This window comes from Myotis myotis, unplaced genomic scaffold (assembly GCF_014108235.1).
Source record: "Myotis myotis isolate mMyoMyo1 unplaced genomic scaffold, mMyoMyo1.p scaffold_m19_p_22, whole genome shotgun sequence".
Taxonomy (NCBI): Eukaryota; Metazoa; Chordata; class Mammalia; order Chiroptera; family Vespertilionidae; genus Myotis; species Myotis myotis.
This window is the reverse complement of record NW_023416327.1, coordinates 6086048-6107932: the sequence shown is the minus strand read 5'-3', so window position 1 is coordinate 6107932 and position 21885 is coordinate 6086048. Positions and strand designations below refer to the sequence as shown.

The 21885-nt window shown below is 50.3% G+C and overlaps 1 protein-coding gene across 6 annotated transcripts; it reads right to left on the bottom strand.

The window, feature by feature from the left end:
- Positions 1-912: 912 nt before the first annotated feature.
- Positions 913-20446, bottom strand: MFSD9 (major facilitator superfamily domain containing 9). Of its 6 annotated transcripts, none has more exons than XM_036355383.1 (7): positions 20217-20446; positions 16996-17086; positions 15519-15606; positions 14525-14636; positions 9537-9666; positions 6571-6780; positions 913-2626 (listed from the first exon to the last, which is right to left on the bottom strand). In XM_036355383.1, the coding sequence occupies exons 1-7, from the start codon at positions 20379-20381 to the stop codon at positions 1839-1841; spliced, it is 1584 nt and encodes a 527-aa protein (XP_036211276.1). In that variant the 5' UTR covers positions 20382-20446; the 3' UTR covers positions 913-1838. The 6 variants fall into 6 exon arrangements, with proteins under 6 accessions (XP_036211276.1, XP_036211279.1, XP_036211280.1 ...); XM_036355386.1 differs by having other exon boundaries at positions 14525-14568; positions 16996-17099; positions 20217-20343; XM_036355387.1 differs by having other exon boundaries at positions 14525-14568; positions 20217-20241.
- Between the last annotated feature and the right edge of the window lie 1439 nt (positions 20447-21885).

The window sequence follows — 21885 nt, the reverse complement described above, 5'->3', positions numbered from 1 at the left end:
GGACTGTGACTGAGCAGGTTTCATTTCCCTGAGTCATATTCCATCGTATCCAAACCCTGTCGGTCCCAGCAGTGGTTTTCACAGGGCACAGAGGGCACACAGAGCACACAGAGCCGTGGGCGTCCTGCGGAAGGCCCTGCAGGTCGGACGGAAGCGGGCCCGTTCCAGGGGCCCTGGCACTGCTGGTCCCCAGAACACACCGCACAGCAGCAGCACGTTCGGCCACTTAAGAGGAGCTGTAAGACCATGTTTATCCAAAAATCATCACGTGAACGAGACACTGATGCCCAGCGCAGCAGTCTCTCCAGGCCGTCTCTGGTTTTCAGGGTTGCCATGGATCCGAGTAACTGTAAAGCCTCATTAGTTTAGAGGCTTGTATTTAACTTCAAAAATAAAGTGCTTTGGTTTAAAAATAAAAGCAAGGCTATATTTCAGCTTCTAAGAAACCTGCTCCTCTGAGAGTGGAGAGAAGACCATCCCTGGGGAGATCCTCCTTCAGTACAGACGCTTGCTGGTCCCCGCCTTCCCGTCCAGCCTGCATGGCGAGCTGGCCGCCAGGGGGAGGCCACTGTCCGTCGCAGTGCGCTCTCCTCCGGCACCGGGCACTGCAGAGCAGGTCGGCGTGACACTGAGTGAACAGTCCACCTTCCCGCGCAGTCAGGGAGGAGAAGGACAAGCCTCACCTGCCAACTGGTTCTTTAGCATAAACATTTGAGTTTCCCCACATCCCAGTTCTGAACCTACAGAAATACTTTTCTGCTTTGCCTTTAATAAGTAATAAAGTCATAAAGTGTGTTAAAACCTTATTCACAGCTCTCTGTGCGTGGGGGTGGAAGCAGGACTTACTGTACACCCTAGTGGACTGAACGAGAAGACTGACTTGGGTTGTTTGTGTGGGGAAAGAGAGGGAGCACCTACATGACTTTTATTAGTGACTGCTGTCATCCAAACAGGAAGTGCCCACCAGCGCCTTCCTCCAAGCCCTGCGAGCCCCCCGGGCCCTCACCCCTTGGGCACTGATCTTGGAATGGCAGCCCAGGCTAGGCCCCGGAAAAGGCTCACCAAACCCTGTCCCTGGAGAAAAACAGCTCTTTCATTCACAGGTGTGACAGCAAAACAAAGGAAATGACCTTCAACACAAGACGCTGCAGAATTAAGTCCCCCGAGAAGGCGTGACGCCTGACACTCTGATTCTGCACCCGTGTTAGGGGCTACAGTGCCGAGAGCTGGGGAAGTGCAGTCCAATAAGGGGAGAGTTAGCGCCCAATAAAGGCAGCCACGTCTCTCTGGGTTTTACTCTAATCAAAACCAGCCTGTCTCAGAGCTCCTTTCTCTGCCTCCACGAGGAGCTGCACGTGGTACTGACCCAATGCAGCAGATGTCTGGCCTCACCAGGCCCGCGATCAGTCTCTAGGGGTGAGGCTGGCCTTTGGCTCTTCACCAGGTCCCAGGTGGAACCAGCATCCGTAACTTTGTTCTGACTTGAATGACAGACCGGCTTTCAGCAGCTCCTTCAGTCTCCAGGGTCAGACAGAAGAAAAGCCCCTCTTCGCTCACACAATGAACAGGCGCCTGTGTCCCGGCTGACCGCAGTCTGCTTTTACTGAGGGGAGAAACCCGTGGGCCTCTGCCCTCGCACAGGTTCTCCTCCCATCACTGCTTTCCTTCCCCTTGATGGGCTCTGATTGTGCCCCGGGCCTAGGCGCAGAGCTGGAGGCTGGCCTGGAGGAGCCGCATGGAAGTGTCCCACTTCGACACTCACCCTTCCCAACGCACCCTCGCCCCTGGCCTCTCCCCACTCACACCCTCGGATCCCGCTTGTGTTGTCCAAATCCATTCTATTCACGTTTTAATCTGCCGCTCCGGTCACCACCATAGCGAGGTTTGTTCAGCAACATTATGAAAACAGCCACCAACGCTAATGCCGCGCCCAGACTGGGGGGGCCACAAGGGCTGAACTCCTGGGCAACTCCGGAGAGGAGGGGGGCCATGACCCGGCCCACGGCCGTCACTGACTGCCCCACGCCTATGAGGGTGCCCCCGGCCTGGGCCCCGCCTGCAGCTAGCTGGACGTCTGTGATGCACGTCCTGCCCAGGGCCGTGGAGAAGGACAGCAGCACGGAGGGGACGACGGCGGCGCCCAGGGTGGGGGCCGTGGAGTAGAGCAGCAGCAGCAGGAAGGTGAGTGCGCTGGAGTGCAGCAGCAGCCTGGGGGAGTTGTGCCTGTACAGCCGCAGGACGGGCCCCAGGACCAGGCCGGCCAGGACCCCCACGGCGCTGCTGTAGCTGATGAGGTAGCCCGTCACCTTGGGTCGCACCCCGAAGCGCTCCTCGAGGGCCAAGACGAAATTGCTGTAGTACAGCATGACCGCCACGGCCATGAGCAGGCGCACCAGAAACACGTCCCACATCTCCGAGAACACCAGGCTCCTCAGGCCCCGCAGCGCGGCCACGCCCTCCGCCCAGGGCCCGTGGGCCTGCTGGTCCTCCGCACTCCCAGGCCCCAGGCTCGCCTCCTGCACGGCACAGTCTGTATTGTCCAAAGGCGCATGGTTCTCACCCAATCGCAGGCTGCTCTCTGTACTGTGGACACTCACTTCACTCCATGGAAACAGCCAAACGAGACCTGTTGAAACGCGCGTCTGTTAAAGTGGGTGACTTCACGGTCACACACGCCTCCCACGGGGACAGGCAATGACTGCATTAGGTTATACTGCACTTTTTTATTAGCAGATTTACTCATCTGTATTCTTGAATCCGGTTTTTAACCATTCCCACAGCTACTTCTACTCCATTTTAATACCAGAATTCTGCAATTCGCCTTAAGGAAAAACCTATGCCTAAGTAATACTCACTGTTTTCCCCAGCTCAAGAGCCTATGAGGGCTTCCCATAGCCCACCATTTCATATCTAAATTCTTAGGCTTTACACTTAAGTTCTTCCCTCACTACTGTGCTAATTCTCTGACTATCCACCATCTGACCACCCACCCAACACTGAAGAGTCAGGCTTCTAAATGCTGAATCCCGTGCTAGCCACTACATTCACACACAAGGCAAGGCCTGTACAATCCCTGTCCCCAAGGAACTTAAACCTGAGGGGGTGCGGGCATGCAGACGGGCAATTCGATTCCAGGGTAAGCGCTACACTGGGGAGGCAGAGGGTGCTAGGCCAGCCAGCCCTGGCAGGGCGTGGCCGGGGTTCCTGCACCAATGGCCCCGTCAGGAAGCACCTGCAGGATCTGTGCTTTTGCAAGTCTCACGTCACAACCTCTGGGGGCACCATTCCCATCGCCCATGACACCCCTTACCCAGCAGCTCTGTCCCTACTGAGATAATGCCCTCTGCCCCCAGGTGACAGGCACAGTATTGCCTCCGCTGTTATGATCCATGCCATCCAAGTACAATTCCGTGCCAATCCCTGCCCTGAGTTTTCTTAAAACTGAACTCAGGCTCGCCACCTAGGACCCGTTTCCTAACTCATCCCTGTGGTTTTCAGCCCTTCGGCACAAGTCCCACCGGCCCATGGCTGCTGGCCAGGGCTGCTCCCTGCTGTTCCCAAGCTCTGCCTGCGCGTGCGCATCCTCCAAACGCAGTGTAAGGGGCCTATTAGCCAGGCACTAGCTTAGGACAGAAAGCTGGTCGCGTGAGAAAGCAGGCCTGGACTTTCCCTCGCTCTCATTTATGACAGTTCCCTTGGACAGCTCACAGAACTTGATAAGACGTGAAAGAACTGTCGCTAAGGGACTGAAAGAGAAGTATAGTTACATAATAATAAAAATGAGGGTGACAGCAACTGGCATGTACTGGGTGGTTACCATGTGCACCGGAGGCGGGAAAACTGCTGCTGTGCAAACCTCCACTCGTTCTCACAGCACGTCCACCAGGGCTGTTTCTCCAGCTCCGATGACGAGGAGACGGAGGCAACCCAGCTGAGGCCCACACTGAACGGGGCCGGCGGGGACGACACCTGATCTCAGACCAGAGCCTGAGTTCTGACCCAGGAGAAAACAAGTCATGGTCAGGGAAGTGGCAGATCAGAGCAAGGACATAAGAAGGTGTCGGGTTGAGGAAAATGGCCGTCATTGAGGACAAAAGTATGACAAGACGGATTGAGACGACGGCTATACACTGCTCACCGCCCAGGAAGGCCCAGCACACTGTGCAACACTGTCTGTGTCCCCTCTCCCTCCCCCCTGCATGTCTCTGTGGGCACTGTCTGTGTCCCCTCTCCCTCCTCCCTGCATGTCTCTGTGGACACTGTCTGTGTCCCCTCTCCCTCCTCCCTGAATGTCTCTGTGGGCACTGTCTGTGTCCCCTCTCCCTCCTCCCTGCATGTCTCTGTGGACACTGTCTGTGTCCCCTCTCCCTCCTCCCTGCATGTCTCTGTGGGCACTGTCTGTGTCCCCTCTCCCTCCTCCCTGCATGTCTCTGTGGACACTGTCTGTGTCCCCTCTCCCTCCTCCCTGCATGTCTCTGTGGGCACTGTCTGTGTCCCCTCTCCTTCCTCCCTGCATGTCTCTGTGGGCACTGTCTGTGTTCCCTCTCCCTCCCCCCTGCATGTCTCTGTGGGCACTGTCTGTGTCCCCTCTCCCTCCTCCCTGCATGTCTCTGTGGGCACTGTCTGTGTCCCCTCTCCCTCCTCCCTGCATGTCTCTGTGGGCACTGTCTGTGTTCCCTCTCCCTCCTCCCTGCATGTCTCTGTGGACACGTCTGTGTCCCCTCTCCCTCCTCCCTGCATGTCTCTGTGGACACTGTCTGTGTCCCCTCTCCCTCCTCCCTGAATGTCTCTGTGGGCACTGTCTGTGTCCCCTCTCCCTCCTCCCTGCATGTCTCTGTGGACACTGTCTGTGTCCCCTCTCCCTCCTCCCTGCATGTCTCTGTGGACACTGTCTGTGTCCCCTCTCCCTCCTTCCTGCATGTCTCTGTGGGCACTGTCTGTGTCCCCTCTCCCTCCCCCCTGCATGTCTCTGTGGGCACTGTCTGTGTCCCCTCTCCCTCCTCCCTGCATGTCTCTGTGGACACTGTCTGTGTCCCCTCTCCCTCCTCCCTGCATGTCTCTGTGGGCACTGTGACCACCCCCCACTCTCCCCTCCTCCCCTGCATGTTTCTGCATCAGCTGCAGCCTGTGACCCCACAGGTCTTTACTGGGAAAAATAAATCCCTGTTACTTAAGTGACTGGAGTTGGGAAACTGGCAGCTGAATGCATGCTCACTGACTCAGGGCCACTCACAGGCTTAGGTTAAGGCAGTGGTCGGCAAACTCATTAGTCAACAAAGCCAAATATCAACAGTACAACGATTGAAATTTCTTTTGAGAGCCAAATGTTTTAAACTTAAACTATATAGGTAGGTACACTGTTATTAACTTAATTAGGGTACTCCTAAGGCTTAGGAAGAGCCACACTTAAGGGGTCAAAGAGCCGCATGTGGCTCGAGAGCCGCAGTTTGCCGACCACGGGGTTAGGGAAAACGTTAAATAGCACTATTACTGAAAACTCCAAAACAGGACGCCACACTCACACTCCTGGCTCACACACTCCTGGCTTCGAGTGACCGCATGTGGGTGCCTTCCTTCACATCAGAAGGTACCTGTTCATACCAACCAGGCATGTGCTTAAAGCCATTTCATCTAGGCTCACACTGATCCATCGGACCCCTCCTCCCGGCTGAGGTACAGGTTACACTCCTGGCAGAGAACCGTGCAGTATTCCCATGAGCCCTGAGATTAGTAAGCTCGTGAACTTTGTTCTTGAGGCTGACATCCCAACCCAGCATGGAATTAACCACTTCAGCCTGAAGTCTTCAAAATGAATATCAAGTAAAGTAGAATATAATTAGATTTAGGACAACTGAACAGCATGACTCCTCTTGTTAATAAAGCTGTTCATCTAAGGGTTGGCCATGCACCGGTCTCTGGGCAAAGAGGTTTCTCCTCTCGGCTTTAAGCAGCCGGCCGGGCACCCTCGGGGCTCCCGTCCAGCGGGCCTTCTTCTATTCATCCGATGTCACTGAACCCCGGCCGCACGTGCCTTCCTCTCTGGGCACTGAGCAAATACAGCTCTGTGGGGCTGACTTTCTAACTGTGTGTGTTGGGGGGAGGGGAGAAAACACACTAGTAATACGGCTTCAGAAGAGCTGTAAACAAATGCAGTTACCTTAGACAACGTGATCAAAGCAAGCTTCTCTGAGGAAGCAGACATTTTAAACCTGAGTGACAACAAGAAAGAGCCAGGGAAGAAACGTGCAAAGAACTCTGCAGGTAGAAGAGAGAGCTCACGGCAGCGCCGTCCTGTGGGAATAGCCTGGTTCGTGTGAGGTCGACCAGGAAGCCAGTGTGGGAAGCACCTGGAGGGAAAGCGGGGAGGGCAACACTGTGAGGCTGGGAGACGAGCAGGGCCTTAGCAGGACGGAGCCCACGGGAGTCTGCACAGGGCGTGGCACATCTTTCATTTCTGAGTAATGAACCTACACACTCTGAGAAAAACAAATTATTCTAAGGAGATAAAAGCGGGTAGATCAGTCAGCATGAACGAATAAACCAGCTTTTCATGATTCAATGGCGACTTACCAGCATTGAGAATGAAGACAGAAAAGCAGATGAAGCATGTCAGGCAAAATCCACCGTCTAGTTCACTAAGACAGCCACCGACCATGGGGCCCAAGATGAAGCCCACACTGGACGCTGTATTTAACTGTCCAATGACTAATGGCCGCTCCTTCTCTGGAACCAGATCAGAAAGCATAGCCCTTGAAATGGAGAGTGTATGTTTAAAAATACCTGCAAGGAGACAAGTAACATATTCTGTAACATTTTCCACATTAAAAGCAGGGACTTCACCTCTATCCCTGATGGAGTTCCTATCCATTTCCTTTGAACCTCTCAGGCCACATGTTCCCTGCTGCCGTGATGGACTCCTGGTGCAGCCCACCATCCTGGCTGGCCACTCTGTCCCTGGCAACCAAGCTCCTGGATCCCCAGCTTCCCCCCACCTCCCATCAGGACATCCCAGTGTCTCCAGTCATCTCCGCTATCCAAGTACAATTCATGGTGGCTTCTATATAGAAAGTTACCCTTCATTATTCATAAACTCGGAATAAACATTTTCTGCATGCCTACTATATGTCCAGCACGAACCTTGACCCTGAGGGTAATGCAAGGAACAGAAAGAACAGAAAGGCAGGAAAAAGACAAATATCCTGTCCTCACAGAGCTTCCATATCTCTCTAAGTTAAGTGCCATGGAGAGAAACAGAGCAGAATGACAGGGAGTGAGTAAAACATAACATATGATGATACCACTGATTTTCTACCAGCAAGAAGCTTGTGAAACTGTTGACTACACAAATTGAAAGCTGCGATATGACTTTACTTCTACTGATGTATTTGACCTGTAGGCCCCCACACATTGAACACACACACTCATAAACAGACTGGTGAATTCTGGTGACCTAGGTTGCCCACTATTTTGATTAAGGCATCGTAGGTCCTACTAATAAATGCTGCTGGCAGGCCTGGCTGACTGCTCCTAACCGGATGGGGCACTGGTTTCCAGTGAGCTCCCTGAAGGAAGCAGTTGCATGTCACCACTCAAACCAGGTTGGTTTATATTAACATTATCATCCTCCACATAAATCTCTACTCATTTTGTAACAAATATAAAGGTGGTATTGTAAGAGTGGTAGTATTGTAATCCACCCCACCATTCTTGTGACTGTCTCTGTGAATGCTGACTCTAATATGTAGCTTGTAGATGAACAGCACGTTTGCGTAAGAATCCTAGGAACTAACTTCAGAAGATGCAGACCCGGTCTCGAGTCACCCCAGTTCTGGGCCATTTGCTGACCTTCAACCATAGAACCAGATGACACAGACCCAGGATGACGAAGACCAGGATGATGCACACAGACCATCATGTGACCAGTTTCAAGGTCCTTATCGGCATGACCTGTGCTGGCCTCACACAGAGAACTTTTCAACCCCCTCCCTTGATTTCTTTGTTCTGCTTTCCCTCTCCCTCCTTATAAAAACCTCGGCCGCACTGAGACGTTGCAATGGGCTTTGTGACAAGAGTTCCCCGTCTTCTCAGGTGTCTAGCAGTTCAAACAACCACTTTCCTTTTTCACCAGCACATGTCTCACAAATTTGGCTTTCTTGGCAGCAGGTGATCAAATCTTGGTTCCAGTTACACTATTTATCTCTCATCTGTTTCTTTTGAATTCTAAACAGCCTTACCAGTGAATGGTGGAGTGTATTATACTGTACAAGGACACACTGCCACCCAAACCAAGAACATAAAATAATGTGGACACCAGGTGCACATGAAACAGCTGTCAGTGGATTTTATGTGTGATGGTGGAGCTTACTGGAATGATTGATCACATTTAGAACAAAGGCATTCATAAACCATTGTTTTAAGTAAACCACACTCAGCATGGATTTTGGAGGGTGAACACAGAAGACTTGTCCATCAGGGTAGCAGAATCGGTCAGTGCTCTCATGAGAAAGGTGAGAAAGAAACAGAAAGTCCAGGGCTCTAGTCACCAAGAAAGGCAGAGAGGGAATTAAGAGTAACGACCTACCCATCTCAACACCTAGCACTCACAGGGAGTATTTCAAAGAATGGAAAAACATTTTAATGGCTGGACAAAATAAAAGCTATTTCAAAAATGGAAGAAACATTCAGGAGCAGTCTGGAGACAAAACTAACCACTGAGCATTCCCCCACAAAGCAACGGCCAGCTTTACAGAAGGCGACAGGAAAGCTATAGTGGTCAGTATCCATTTGAAATCAGGAAGCCCAATTGAAAACGATAAGCTCGCTGAGGGACAGAATAGCAGTCAGTGCTGGCTGGAGACATTTCACAGATTATCCTGCTTGAGAGAGATGAACAGGAAGGAGCGAGGCACCGCCGCAGCAGCAGAGCTGTCGCCGTGACAGACACTGGGCGCTGGCTCCGGCTCCATCACACACGAGGTCTGAAGCTCTGGACAAGTCAGCAGAGCCTGACTGATGGTGGTGTGACAGCTCTAATTTGTATCGCCATTATGCCCTCTACACATAAGCTCTGGTCAGGGGCACTGACCAGCAGGGACAGTTTTCTCTATGCATATATAGGGTGTCCCAAAATGCACGCAAGATTTGAATTTTGCGTGAGCATTAACAACAAAAAATGAAAGCCTAATTTTACTTGGTTTATTGAATCAGATTCTAATATCTGTTGCCCTTTGATTTCAATCCCTTCAATTTGATAAGTATTGCCAAGTACCAATTATGGCCCAGGAGCAGGGACAATGAAGACCAATGAAGACCACGGCTTTGCGTATGTGCCAGCAAAGCCGTGGAGGCCATTTACCCGATGTGCTATTCCATACATAACTTTATAGTGTATACTTTATGAATCAATATAAAATTTACAATTTTCAATTATAAACCTGTGTTTTCTATCAAAATTACTTCTTGCGTGAATTTTGGGACACCCTATACATACGAGTGATTTATTTTGAAGGAAAACACAGGCAGGGGCAAGCACTCACCCACAGAGACTCTAGCGAGGACGAACAGGAACATGTTGGTAGAGGCTCCAAGAATAAGATAACCCAGGGCACTGCAGAGAATGCACACCAGCAAGGAAAGCCGCCTTCCAATCACATCACTCCAGCAGCCCTGAGGAAGCAAGAAGCACAGACAGTCCTTGATTCACCATAAAATCACCACCTTGGAAATGCCCCCCAAATGCAAGCCAGTGGGAACCAGCAGGGAATTTGGGCTAAGATCCTTAAATGCTCAATTCTATTATGCCACTTGTCAGAGTATTTTCTTTGGTCTTCCACAAGTTGAGTGGAAAATACAACATAGCTTTCTCTCTCTCTTTTGTTTTTTTTCTAAATCCTCACCCAAGGATGTTTCATTGATTTTTAGGGAGGGAGGAGGGGAGGAAGAGAGAAACATCAATCATCTGCCTCCCATACGAGCCCTAAATGGGGACCAAACCTGCAACCTGCACACCCCAGGGCTGGGGTTTGAACCTGCAACCCAGGTCATGCCCTTCATCAGGATTTGAACCCATGATCTTTCAGTGGGGATGCTCTAACCACCTAGACACACCAGCCGAGGCTCATTTTTATCTTCGTTATCGCTTTACACATTTCAACTCCTCAGTAACAATATTTAGTTTAGAAATTTAGGAAACACTAAAAAACAAAAATATAAAAATGCTTCACAATCCCCAAATCTACAAATGATATTTCTAACAAAATATAGCATACTGTATTTTGTAACTTGCTTTTCCACTTAACAATAAATCTCGAACATTATGCCATTAAAAATTTGCCGCCTCCCCCCCTTTTTTTTTTGCTTAAAAGTGTCTATTTTCTACCATCATGACAACCATGGATTTTATCATTAATTTTTTTGGTCTGTTAATCTTCACCTGAGGGTATTTTCCCACTGCTTTTCAGAGAGCTGAAGGGAGGGATTGCAAAGGGGGGTGGGGGAAACAGAGAGAGAAACATCGATGTAAGAGACACATCGACTGGCTGCTTCCCACACATGCCCTGACCAAGCGGGGGAGTGAACCTGGAACCCAGGCATGTATCCTTGACTAGGAATCGAACCTGCACTCTTTGGTATGCGGGCGATGCTGTAACCACTTAGCAACACAGGCCAGGGCTTATTAATTTTGTCAACCCATATGGCTCAGATATACTGCAAAATGATTCCCATAATAAATTTAATTAACACTCATTATCTTAAATAGGTATAAATAAGAGTGAAAAAATGTTTTTTCCTTGTGATGAGAACTTTTAGAATTTCCTCATAACGACTTTCAAATACATCATTCAGCAATGTGAACTAGTCACCAGGCTGCACAGTACCTCCCAGTACTTCCTTATAGCTGAAGTTTGTGCCTGCTGAACGCCTTCACTCAATTTGCTCACGCCTGCCTGTGCTTATCACAAATCTGATCTTTGGTAAAAATCTCATTCAAAAATGACTTTGCTTTTAGAGTCAACATGTAAGTGAGGTCATACCGCATTGTCCTCCTCGGTCGCCTTCACTTAGCAGAAAGCCCTGCGGCCCATCATGCGGTCCCAGATGGCAGGATGGGATTCTTTTCATGACCAATAGCACCCACTGTGCACACAGACCACATTTCTTCACCCAGTCACCTCCTGAGGGACAGAAGTTGGTTCCGTCTTGGCTGCTGTAAATATAGCTGCAGTGAACATGGGGGTGAAGGGATCTCTTCCACAGCGACTGCCTTTCCTTCGGATATACAGGAGAACTGCTGGATCATATACGTGTTCTGTTTTTAATTTCTGGAGCAACTTCCGTATCGTTTCCCATGGTGGCTGCATCCATCTGCATGCCCACCAGCAGTGCCGCGGGTTTCCTTCCCTCCACATCCTCACCATCATCTGCCTTGTGTTTTAGGTGACAGCCATCCTAACAGGTGTGCAGTGATGTCTCATTGCAGTTTTGATTTGCATTTCCCTATCAATTAGTGATGTTGAACACCTTTACCATTTATTCAGATCCTTTGCCAACCTTTTCATTGGATTATTTCTTTTTCTGCTATTCAGTTGTATAAGGTCTATATATATTTTGAATATTAATCCTTATCAGATATATGGTTTGCAAATATTTGTTTCCATCCAAGTGGCCTTTTCCATCATGGTTGTTTCTTTTGCTGTGCAGAGGCTTTTTAGTTTGATGTGGAGTCTGGGGGGTGGTGCGGGGAGGGTCACAGATGCCTCAGGAGCAAAGGGCCGCCTTCCCAGCTCATCCTTCACTTCCCTGTGTTCAGTCTCACAGCAACAGCTACACCAAAATACACCTCCCTGTAGCTAGAGGCCTGGCCTTCAGAGATGCAACCAGAAGCCACTGGTGAGGCTTCTGAGAAAGTTCTTTAGAGGTGGGGGAGGGTACCGGCAGTCTCCTCTTCCTCCTTTCCTGTCTCCTGCTGAGGACTGCCCACCACGCAGGAGGCTGAGCCGCTGCTAGTGAGGAGAGCTGGGCAAGGCGATGCACGCTGGTCTCCTGCAGCCCCCCAGATGCTTGACAGCCTGGCGATCAGCTGCGCGCTTTCCTCTTTACACGTTGGAAGTTCCGTGCAGAGAGATACACGCCTGACGGAGGAGCCCAGCCCGGCTTCAGCGCTGCCAGTGAGCCGGTTCATGTACTGAGGTTCTGGGTGAGGCTTTGTTTGAAAGAAGTGTCAGAATGAAAATCACTGAACACTCTCAGAGCAACAGAGCTCTGCCGGAGAAACGTCAAGGGCAGGACTCCGGCCACGTGGCCTGGCGCTGGCTGGAAGGTGGTCTATAGCCTCCTGCTTCCTTACCCCTCAGGCTGCTCAATGACTCCCCCACCCTCTCCAAGTAGCTGCGACACCCACACCGGAGCCTGCCTCTCTGTCTTGCCAGCAGCAACCACTGTTCCTGCCCTTCCTCCACTTTTATATTTATATTTATGTGTTTATATTTTTCTAAAAAAAAAACACACAAAAGATCATTTTACAAAAAGAGGCCATACGTGGTTATAAAATTCCTTTATAAAAAATTCAAGGGTGAATGTTCTAAATACTGTCAACTTTTTCCCTAGTTCTCATTTCAGTGGATTTAGAAATTGTCCACACTTTCCTCCTGCGCTCGCAGGGCAGTGCTGAGATCTGGCAGGAACACAGGGCCCTGCGCGAGGCTGTCTGGATGCAACCCTGAGCTCTTACCACATGCCAGACACATTCCACATGGCAGCACATGGCGAGCCCGGCTCTATCTGTAAATCAGGAACAGTAATAGTGTCTGCCCTGGAGGTCTTTCCCCTCCACCCTGGCCTGGTGCCTTATGTAAAATCCGTCCTTAAAGAGGCAGGGCCTCCAGCGCCGTGGCTGAGAGCAGTCAGGATGAGGGCTGACCGCAGTCAAGTGCTCAGCACAGCGTCGGACACGTAGTAGGTACTTAATAGACGCTAGTCATTTTTATTAAAATTATCAGTCAAATCTGACACATAATTTCCTTAAGGACTTCTTTTTAAAATTAAAATGTTTCTAAAAAACTTATTAAAGATTTATAAAAGTACTGGTTGACAAGAAAATGTTTATTTGGCATTTCACGTGAATGATTTCTAAGGAGTTTCTCCACAGACATTACGGCTAGCAGGTTTATGAAATGTGCTTTGTAAGCGCAAATAGGATACAGCAAAGGCTTACTTGAGAAAGAGGGTTGGGCCATGGCTACAAGCCCGCCTTCACTCAGATCATCAGCGCCAGCAGGAGGCACTGGCTGCTTACCGCTCACTTCCCCTGCCCCTCGCCCTCCCCCCCGCCCCCCACCCGGCTCTAACATACACACTAGCAAGTGTCTGGGCAGTGTCTGGGCAGTGAGTGTCCAGGTAAAAGAAAAGCTGCTCACGAAGCACATGCAAAGTCCCTCACAGGGACCAGTGCGGCCCTACAAGCAAGCCCACCATCCCCTGTGCAACCTGAGGCTGGTTATCTATTTACTTTTTTGGATCTTTAAGGCTAAGACTTTTAGGGAGAAAAGAACCCAGGCTTAAAGTCTGGGGTCAAGATGAGGTCACTTTCTCAAATTATTTCACGTTTGTGAGTCTTAATTTCCTCCTGTATGATAAAGGGAGATGAACACTTTGCTGGGTCATTGTAAAGGTTAAATGAGAATAAAATTGTTATTGTTATACAAATTTAATCTATGAAAGACTTGAAAACAAGATAAATCAGGGTAGCTATTTACTTACCAAAGAATTCATTACAAAATCGGACCAAATTTCTTTTCTTTTTTAAAACACATTTTACGTGTAAGCCGCTCTTGGGAAGCATGGTTCCATACTCTGTGTTCACTAACCAAGGTCACGGTTGGCCAGTCCGTGGACTAGCCTGGCGGTTTTGCCTGGCCTTCCTGGACCACTGGACACCGAGGCTAAGACCAGGGCGGTTCAGAAAGGAGAAGGGGAAGCTCAGCTAAGAATTCCGAAATTCAAACAGGAGTGGGCACAGTGGGCGTGACGTGCGCAGCTCTGGCTCTTTCCACCCCACGCTACAGACAGACTTCAACCCTCCAAATGGCTCCTGTCTGTACACTTCAGTTTTAGAATTAATAAACCGCACAGTTCAAGACGCACCACTTCAAACAGAATCCTAGAAGCATGACTGGATTTGATGACTGTCAATTAATTGAAACAAATGCTAAAATTGGTAATAACCATTCTCTTTCCCAGTCAAACGTCAGCAGGGAATCATGGGAAGGACATGGTACAGTGTAAAAGTGGGCTCTCGTTCTGACTCAATGTGCTCCTTCCAGACTCTGGTACGCCTAGGTCTTCGCGCATGTCCCGTGAGGAAGAGAGGTGCCTGAGGGGCCTTCCGATCTAACGCAGGGATCTCCCATCATCCGCACGTCCGCTTCTGGAAGCCTCCAGCCCTGACTTCACAGCAGCCGCACTGGGCGCGCTCAGAGGGCAGAGCCCGCCTGCGAGACACATTGCCAGGCGGAAGGTAACTTACCACCAGGGTGCTAGAAAAGAGCTGCAAGACGCCGTAGGACGAGCCTGCAAAAAACATCAACACCAAGAGCTGAATCAGCTGGACCCTCACAGAACGGACAACGGGATAACGACTGCACAGAAATGGACAGAAAAACATCAGGAAAGCAAAGATCATTTTAAAAAAGAAATTACCCCACAATTGCTTTTTCAATTGGAAGAGTGTAAGTAATCTAATTATTAATAAAAGGTCTTCAAAATAAAATGAAAAGCAAGCAGAAGAGAGACCAAAGGCAAGTTCCCTTAGGACCTTGAGACAGCCCTTCCTCCGTGTGAGGTCCCCCGGGGACGATGCAGAGCCCAGGGGAGCCGAGCCGAATCCGGTAGTCTACCACGTCTTCAATGTTAACATCGGCACATGCACACACATCGTTTTCTCAGGATGCTTTCATGTTGTGAAGAACTTACAAAGTTTATAGAGTGCTTTGACCTCCATTCTATCACATAACATGTCTCGTAAATAAAACCCTTGTGCTGCCAGCTGGCCCAGTATAATTCCAGATACCCTTTCTGAGGGACATACAATGCTGGCATGGGCAGCGCTTACTGAATAGTATGTTCAAAACTGCCCCCAAACACCTGCTGATTGAGCTTGCGAATGACCAAGGACTAGAGTCTTAATTCTTCATTAGCACAGTCAGAAGCCCTGCCAGCTCCTGCCTCTCTGGGGCATCAGTGACTGCTGGCTGGAGACCGGCGCACAGGTGGCACCGCCTCACAGCACTCACACGTGCTGGCGCGGGAAGGCTCACCCCACGCCCCCTTTCTGCATGTCGCAAAGCCTCTCAGAACACAGGTGGGCTAGGACAAGATGAGTGAAATATCTGAAATTCATTTCATAGCACTTTTCAATTTAATTTTGGGCAGCATTTAGCTATGAGACTGACCTGCTTTCAGGTGCTCAGTCCAGGGATGTAAAATGCTGCGCTCTGAACATGTGCAGTACATCCACTCACCTGCTATTCCAGCGACGGTGGGACTTGCTCCAAGAGACTTGACGTGAAGGCTCAACAAAGGCACCACCATGCTGACACCAAACAAATCCTGAACAACAAAGCGCTGATTAACTCTAATCAGAAACAGTCTAGGTGTTTTTAAAGCGGTGATCCTAACTATACACTGCTTTTCCAAATAAAACCGCTATCTAAAACTGAGCAAATAAGAAACCGTAAGTGCATTCCATCTATGCCATACTCATCAGGTCCAAGTTATCAAGGATCCAAATACAATATGCTGCAGCAGAGGCTCCCCGTAAATGTGCGGGCCACCCTGACCTAGAATCCATGTTAACTTTAGCGTCTCTGTGACCGATCTTTAATATTCAAGAAGGATGTGCTACCAGAAGTCTCTCCAATAAGAAAACAAAACAATTTTTGTGAGCAGTCAAGTGAGAAAGGAGGTAGGGGTGATGTGCATTTCTGGACAGAGCAGCACATACTCAATAATACGCACTTCCTCCTGCAGTTAGGGAAGGTAACTGATCTGGTTTACAGCCTGAAAAGAAAGTCGCCGTGAAGCAAGAGGCTGGTGGATTAACGAACGGCCACACTCTGCAGCTACGTCACAGAGAGTGCGCGCTCTGGGATCAGAAAGACCGTTCTCAGTTCCAGGTCCACCACTCTCTAAGAAGCCTGTGTCCTGGGGAAGTTATTTAACGCTACCAGGCACCGCTGCGGTCACCTGTGAAAAATGAGGGTTTCTACCTGCCTGGCAGAAGCGTGATGCACATGAGAGACAGCGACTGAAGAGCTGACACACAATACCAGTTCAAACATATTTTCTCTTCAGTTCTGAGAGTAAGCACTGACCCTTCTTTTTTTTAACAGATTGTTAATTTTTCCTTTAAATGTCGTTCTCACTCCTACTTCACTTGGTTACTCGCTACAGCTGGTTTAGGAGAGGAAAAAACACACAGCACACATAGTGTCTTTCACAGTCAACCTGAATTTCTTTTCTTGTCATCCTAAACAGAAATACTTGAAATGATATATTTTTTTCAGCCAATAATTCATCTCTCACTCCCTGCCTCTCTTGGTAGCAGTATATTCATCTAATTACAGAAACATAAACTTCCCAATACACTTTTCAGTGTTCTTCCCATGGTTACAGCTTTAGAAGGCCATATAAATATAATATCCAGTGACCTTAAGTAGCTCATAAACCTACACTACCAGAACTATGGCGCACTATTTTGATTTTAAGATTACGGTAGTCCTCTCTTATCCATGGGGGTGCATCCCGAGAGGGCCTGAAACCAGAGTGCCCACACTTACTAGTAGATATGGTTTCCTACCCATGCATTCCTATGATCAAGTTTAATTTCTAAATTAGGCCCAGTAAGAGATGAACAACAATAACTAATAAAGCAGAACAACGGTAATGAAGGTTATGTGATGTTGTCGCTCTATAAACACCTGATTGCTCTGTACCCACCTTCTTCCTGTGCTGCTGTGAGATGGTGCAACGCCGAAGTGAGGAGATGAAGTGAGGAGAGCGGTGGGCATTGTGACCTGGCACTGGGCCACTATGACAGAGACCTGAGCATAAGCACTGTGTCATTCTGATAACCGAGAAGGCTGCCAAGTGACTAACGGAAAGGTGCAGTGTCCAGCGGGGATACACAGGACAATGGGATGACTCACGGCTAGGCCTGGATGAAGAGGGGCGGCGGGAGCTTTTAAACTGCGTGCAACTTACTTCTGGATTTTTCCACTTAAATTTTGTGGACCAACATTGACCACAGATAACTGAAATCATGGAAAGCAAAGCTACCAGTAAGGGGAAACTAATGCATTTAAAATTTCTTTTGAGTCTGAGCCAAATTGGGGGGCGGGGGGGGGGGGGGGTACTGTTAGCTTTGTCCCATCAGCCTACTGATGTTTTATATCAAGACTCAAAATACATTTTCTGGATCTTTAGTACAAGGAAACTCAACTATCCAACAAGATATGTTTTCCAAAAATATCCCCAGTACTGTTTGTATTTAATACTGGAATGGTTATTCTAAATAAGTACTGGGAGAGAAGTGTTTCAGTGGGTAGGCCGACAGCTATGGAAGACAGATATAAAGACACAGGCTCATAAGCAATAATGGTGACCATATTATTTTAGTACTTTGTGAGCCTGGAAAATATCCTCTTTTCCCAAGGAGGCTGGCTGTCGCTCCTGCCTCTGTCTTCCAGTTTAACAGAAAAGGCAGCTGCAAAGCTGGGGCCTGAGAACCAGGAGAGGAGGGGCCACTTCACCCTTCCCAGAGCACCCACCCCTCAGTGCAAACTGACGACTACATCAGAGAGTTTGGGGATCTTTTAAAAATGAATCCTCACCCGACTAAAGGTGATGAAATGAAATACAAATCTCCCAGCACCTGGAGGGAAGAAGAGACTGAAATCGCAGGTCCCGGCAGCACCTTAGGGTGCTGACCACGAAGGACCTCATCTCAGACTCCCTTTCTACACCAGCTAAAACCTAGCAGACAGAGAGCTGAAAACAGAACATTTACGCAAGTGAATTCTTTAACTTGTTCATTTCCTCTCCCAATTGGAAATCATTTTCCCCAAAGTCTTGGGGTCTTCACATCTCTGTATTAAAAATCATAACTAGGATATGTATAATATTCCTTAGCTGTGACCTAACAGCCATTAGGTGCTTCAAGTTGCATATATTATGTTAACAACACTTTCCATTTAAAAAATCCCGACTTTTAACTTGGGGGAAATCTTACATTTCCCCCTGAAGATATTAGAGACCTGATGATGCTCTTGAGTTAATTATTAAAATTAAGCTTTTACATCAGGTCTGCCAGATCAGGCTCACCATGTGGACAGTATATGAGGAGCTCTGATTGCAAATCTGAATCCCAAGGCCAACCATTAGGAACAATCTCAAACTATGTTGAATTCTAGGTCATGTTGGTTTCCAAAATTCTCTGAATTCCGGTGTGGACTTTCTAGATGAGGGTCCAAACCCTGCCCACCTGGCAGGACCAGATCGGAATGCCATCTGAGATAGGGGAGCAGTAGCCTGGGCCCCCATCTTCTACCAGAAGGTGGATGGAGGCCAACCCCCTAGATTTGAAGAACCACTCACACTCCCTGGTTCTGGATTTCGGGTGACTGGACTGGTAGGGGAAGAGGAGCCTGCATCCTCAGTCTCAGCTAAGAGAGACACTGGGTCAGAAGAAGTGCCAGGCTCTGAGCTCAAAGGCATTAGGCCTGGGGGTGGCTGCAGTAGTAGTGGGAGGCTGGGATCCCTCGGAATAGCTGCCCCCTGACGGCTCTCAGCTCTGTGCTCACAGCAATGTGGGAAATACGCTTCCATTGTCTTAACAACTGTGAATTCAACATCAGCCTTCGGGGCTGTGGAGCACCTCGCACTGATGAGGGGAGGCAGACTGAGCAGCCTCTGGGTCCTCAACCAGCTCAGTGGGACTCAGGTCCAGACTCCAGCCTCCAGCGAGGCTCCTTTTGTTGTCGAGACCGTTTGGGCCAAACGAGAAAATCCTACTGGGTCTCTGTCCCAAGCCGGGTTAGCTCACAACCAGGGCAACTGAACCGTCTAAACTTGGAAACAGGCGTGAAAAGGTGGATCTGGGCTTCCTACAGATAGTGGCCCCAAACTCCCAACACAAGCTTCCCAGTAAGGGTGAAAATTCTCCCAGGCACAGGTTGTACACATAGCAATGGGAGCTCCACACACCTAACAGACAGCAGGTATCCAGGAATCCCATGACAATGAATGAGAGGGTGGATGAATGAATTTACCTTACATACACTCGGCTTTCCAAGCTGTCCATTAGACATGGACATTGTTAACTGTCCTATTAAACCAGAACACACACGAATTGTGACAAAGCCCTGCGCCCCACAACAAAAGGGAGAAGTGTGTAATTCACGGTGACTTGCATTTGTAAACAGCCAGTGTAGCAGGAGCCCTCATGGAAGCGTGCCAAGCGGGCTCATCAACAGCAACTCCCCGGCCCTGAATGGTAGAGACCTGTGTGTTCCCCGGGCAGCCCTGCTCAGTGGGCTCTCCCGGGCTTGCCCAGGAAGGCCTGCTCCCCGCCTCGCCCGCCTGGCACCTGCCACGTCAATGAACACCTGGGCTCAGCCTCTGAGGAGGCGAGGTTCAGAGCCACCAGGGCGGCCCGGGCCCAGGGAAGGCTCCAGGGCCATCGGGGCTGGGGCCAAGGTCAGAACGCAGGGGTGATGGGGAAGCAGGAGGCCTGACTGTAGGGAGGCAGCACCGGCACCGGCGGATCTAGGTGCGCAGCCCTGGCTGAGCCTTGCGGGCGGAGGAGGGACAGTCAGGAGCCTGGGGGGAAGGTGGCCAGGGGCGCCGCGAAGGGCAAGTCTCGCGGGTGGCACCTGCCCCCGGTGGCCTTGTCCGCTCCTAGCAGGTCACTGGCCCGGCGGTTAGGGCTCCTGACCTATCACATCGCTGGTCATAGGTTCAGACCGCTTCCGACCTTTCCTCCCGGGCCTGTGGCTGCTCATTAAAATAAATGTGTGTGTGTGTGCTTCTATCTGAAATGTTTCTCAGCCAAAACTCCCAGACGGGGTCTAACCTGGCGCCCCCTGAGGCTAACCAACCCCCGGAGCTTCCAGAGAAAGCACCTGATCAGGTCAGCAGTCTGCACGGGCGGCCGCACTCACCAGGAAGCCCACCAGGTAGAGACAGCGCAGGAAGAGGGGGGCTCGCGACGCACCGGGGCCGGGGCCCCCCGCCTCGGCCGCCGTCCTGGGCTCCTGCCGCTCGGCCGCAGGGTTCCCTGGGCGATCCCGCGGGCGAGCCCAGGACGCGGAGGCCCCCAGCTCCATGCGGACGGAACGGGAGAGGACGCCGCCAAAGCCGCCGCGAGCTCGGAGCTCGCAGCTCGGCGCCGCCCCGCCCCCTAGCCCCGCCCCCTAGCCCCGCCCCCAGAGGGCACGGACGCAGACGTGCGCCTGCGCAGAGGGGCGCAGCGGGCTGGGCTCAGCCCCAGGGCGTGGTTGGCCCCAGGCCAGGCTGGAAGTGGACACGCCCCCTCCCCTCCCCCTTCCCTCCCCTCTCCCTCCCCTTTCCCTCCCCCTTCCCTCCCCTTCTCCCCTCCCCCTTCCCCTCCCCCTCTCCCTCCCCCTTCTCCCCTCCCCCCTTCCCCTCCCCCTCCTCCCCTCCGCGGAGCTAAGGCCCCTGAAGCCAGCAGTTTTTGTGACGGTGCTGGTGATGCTGTTTTCTCCGGGTCAAGACCCTATTGTGCCAGCGTTTGGAGGGTGGGAGGGAGTTGTGATAAGCTCCAGCTTAGAGTACCGGGTTGTCAAGGAGAGAGTGACCAAACTTGTAGAAAAGTTTTTATGAGTTTGAGTCCAATTTTGTGGGCATACCTAGAAGCAAAATCTCAATGGATTTGAGAAAAAGCCCTGCAAGATGGCAATTCTGCAGTTTATTTTATACATTAGAATCAAAGGAGATGTAAGGAGGGTGCATGAAATCCGCTGGTGGTAGATTAAGGCAGCCGGAGGAGGGCGTGGGGTGGGGTGGGGTGGGAAGCTCTAGGATTGGGTAAAAAGTGGAAGGGAGAGATAGACTCAGCTAGGAATTTAAGATCTGATCATCCAGGGTGGTTACTTTGTCCGGCCTGCCATGCTGGGATGTCCACATCTGGGGTGGATGCCTTGAGTGGGTGCTGGTGTTCTCCAAGACCTGCCAAACCCCTACTGCGGCTACTGGAGCCGTAGCCGGTGAACTCTCCGTGTGCTCCAGGGAGCAGGCAGTCGCTCAGAGACTTGAAAGGCTCTGCTAATATGCAGTCAGTACAGACCTCAGAGGTCTTTCGGCCTCTTGGGAAGCTCCTTACAGCCACTTGACTGCAGAAGGAAATCCTTGGGTCTGGTGTACAAATAGATCTGCATGATATTCTGGTGTCACCTAATGTCACTAGTTTGACATAGGGGTGACTCTGAAGGACAGTGGTGAAGGAAAGTCTTACCATTGGTTGGAACCCTAAGTGGTATTTTGGTTGTTCACTTTGTCTGGAGTGAGAGGTGGCCAAAAATAAATTACATTACTCATGGCCAGTACCTAACAGACTTGGAAGATTAATAACAAAGAAGTCTGGAGAAGAGATATGTGGATGGATGTCTCAAAGGGGCACAGGATGGCCTGACTGGTGTGGCCCAGTGGTTGAGCATGTACCCATGAACCAGGAAGTGATGGTTTGATTCCCTGTCAGGCCATATGCCTGAGTTATAGGCTTGATCCCCAGTAGGGGGCATATAGAAAGCAGCCGATCAAATGATTCTCTCTCATCATTGATGTTTTTCTTTCTTCTTCTCCCTTCCTCTC

What these genes read in the sequence shown, in the direction of transcription:
- MFSD9 (XM_036355383.1), bottom strand. Translation starts at nt 20,381, where the DNA reads ATGGAGCTGGGGGCCTCCGCGTCCTGGGCTCGCCCGCGGGATCGCCCA. An exon ending in TCTTTTCTAGCACCCTGGTG is followed by an intron (nt 9,667 to 14,524) that starts GTAAGTTACCTT and finishes TTGCTTCCTCAG; the next exon opens with GGCTGCTGGAGTGATGTGAT. An exon ending in TGTCTTCATTCTCAATGCTG is followed by an intron (nt 2,627 to 6,570) that starts GTAAGTCGCCAT and finishes GCGTTTCAACAG; the next exon opens with GTCTCGTTTGGCTGTTTCCA.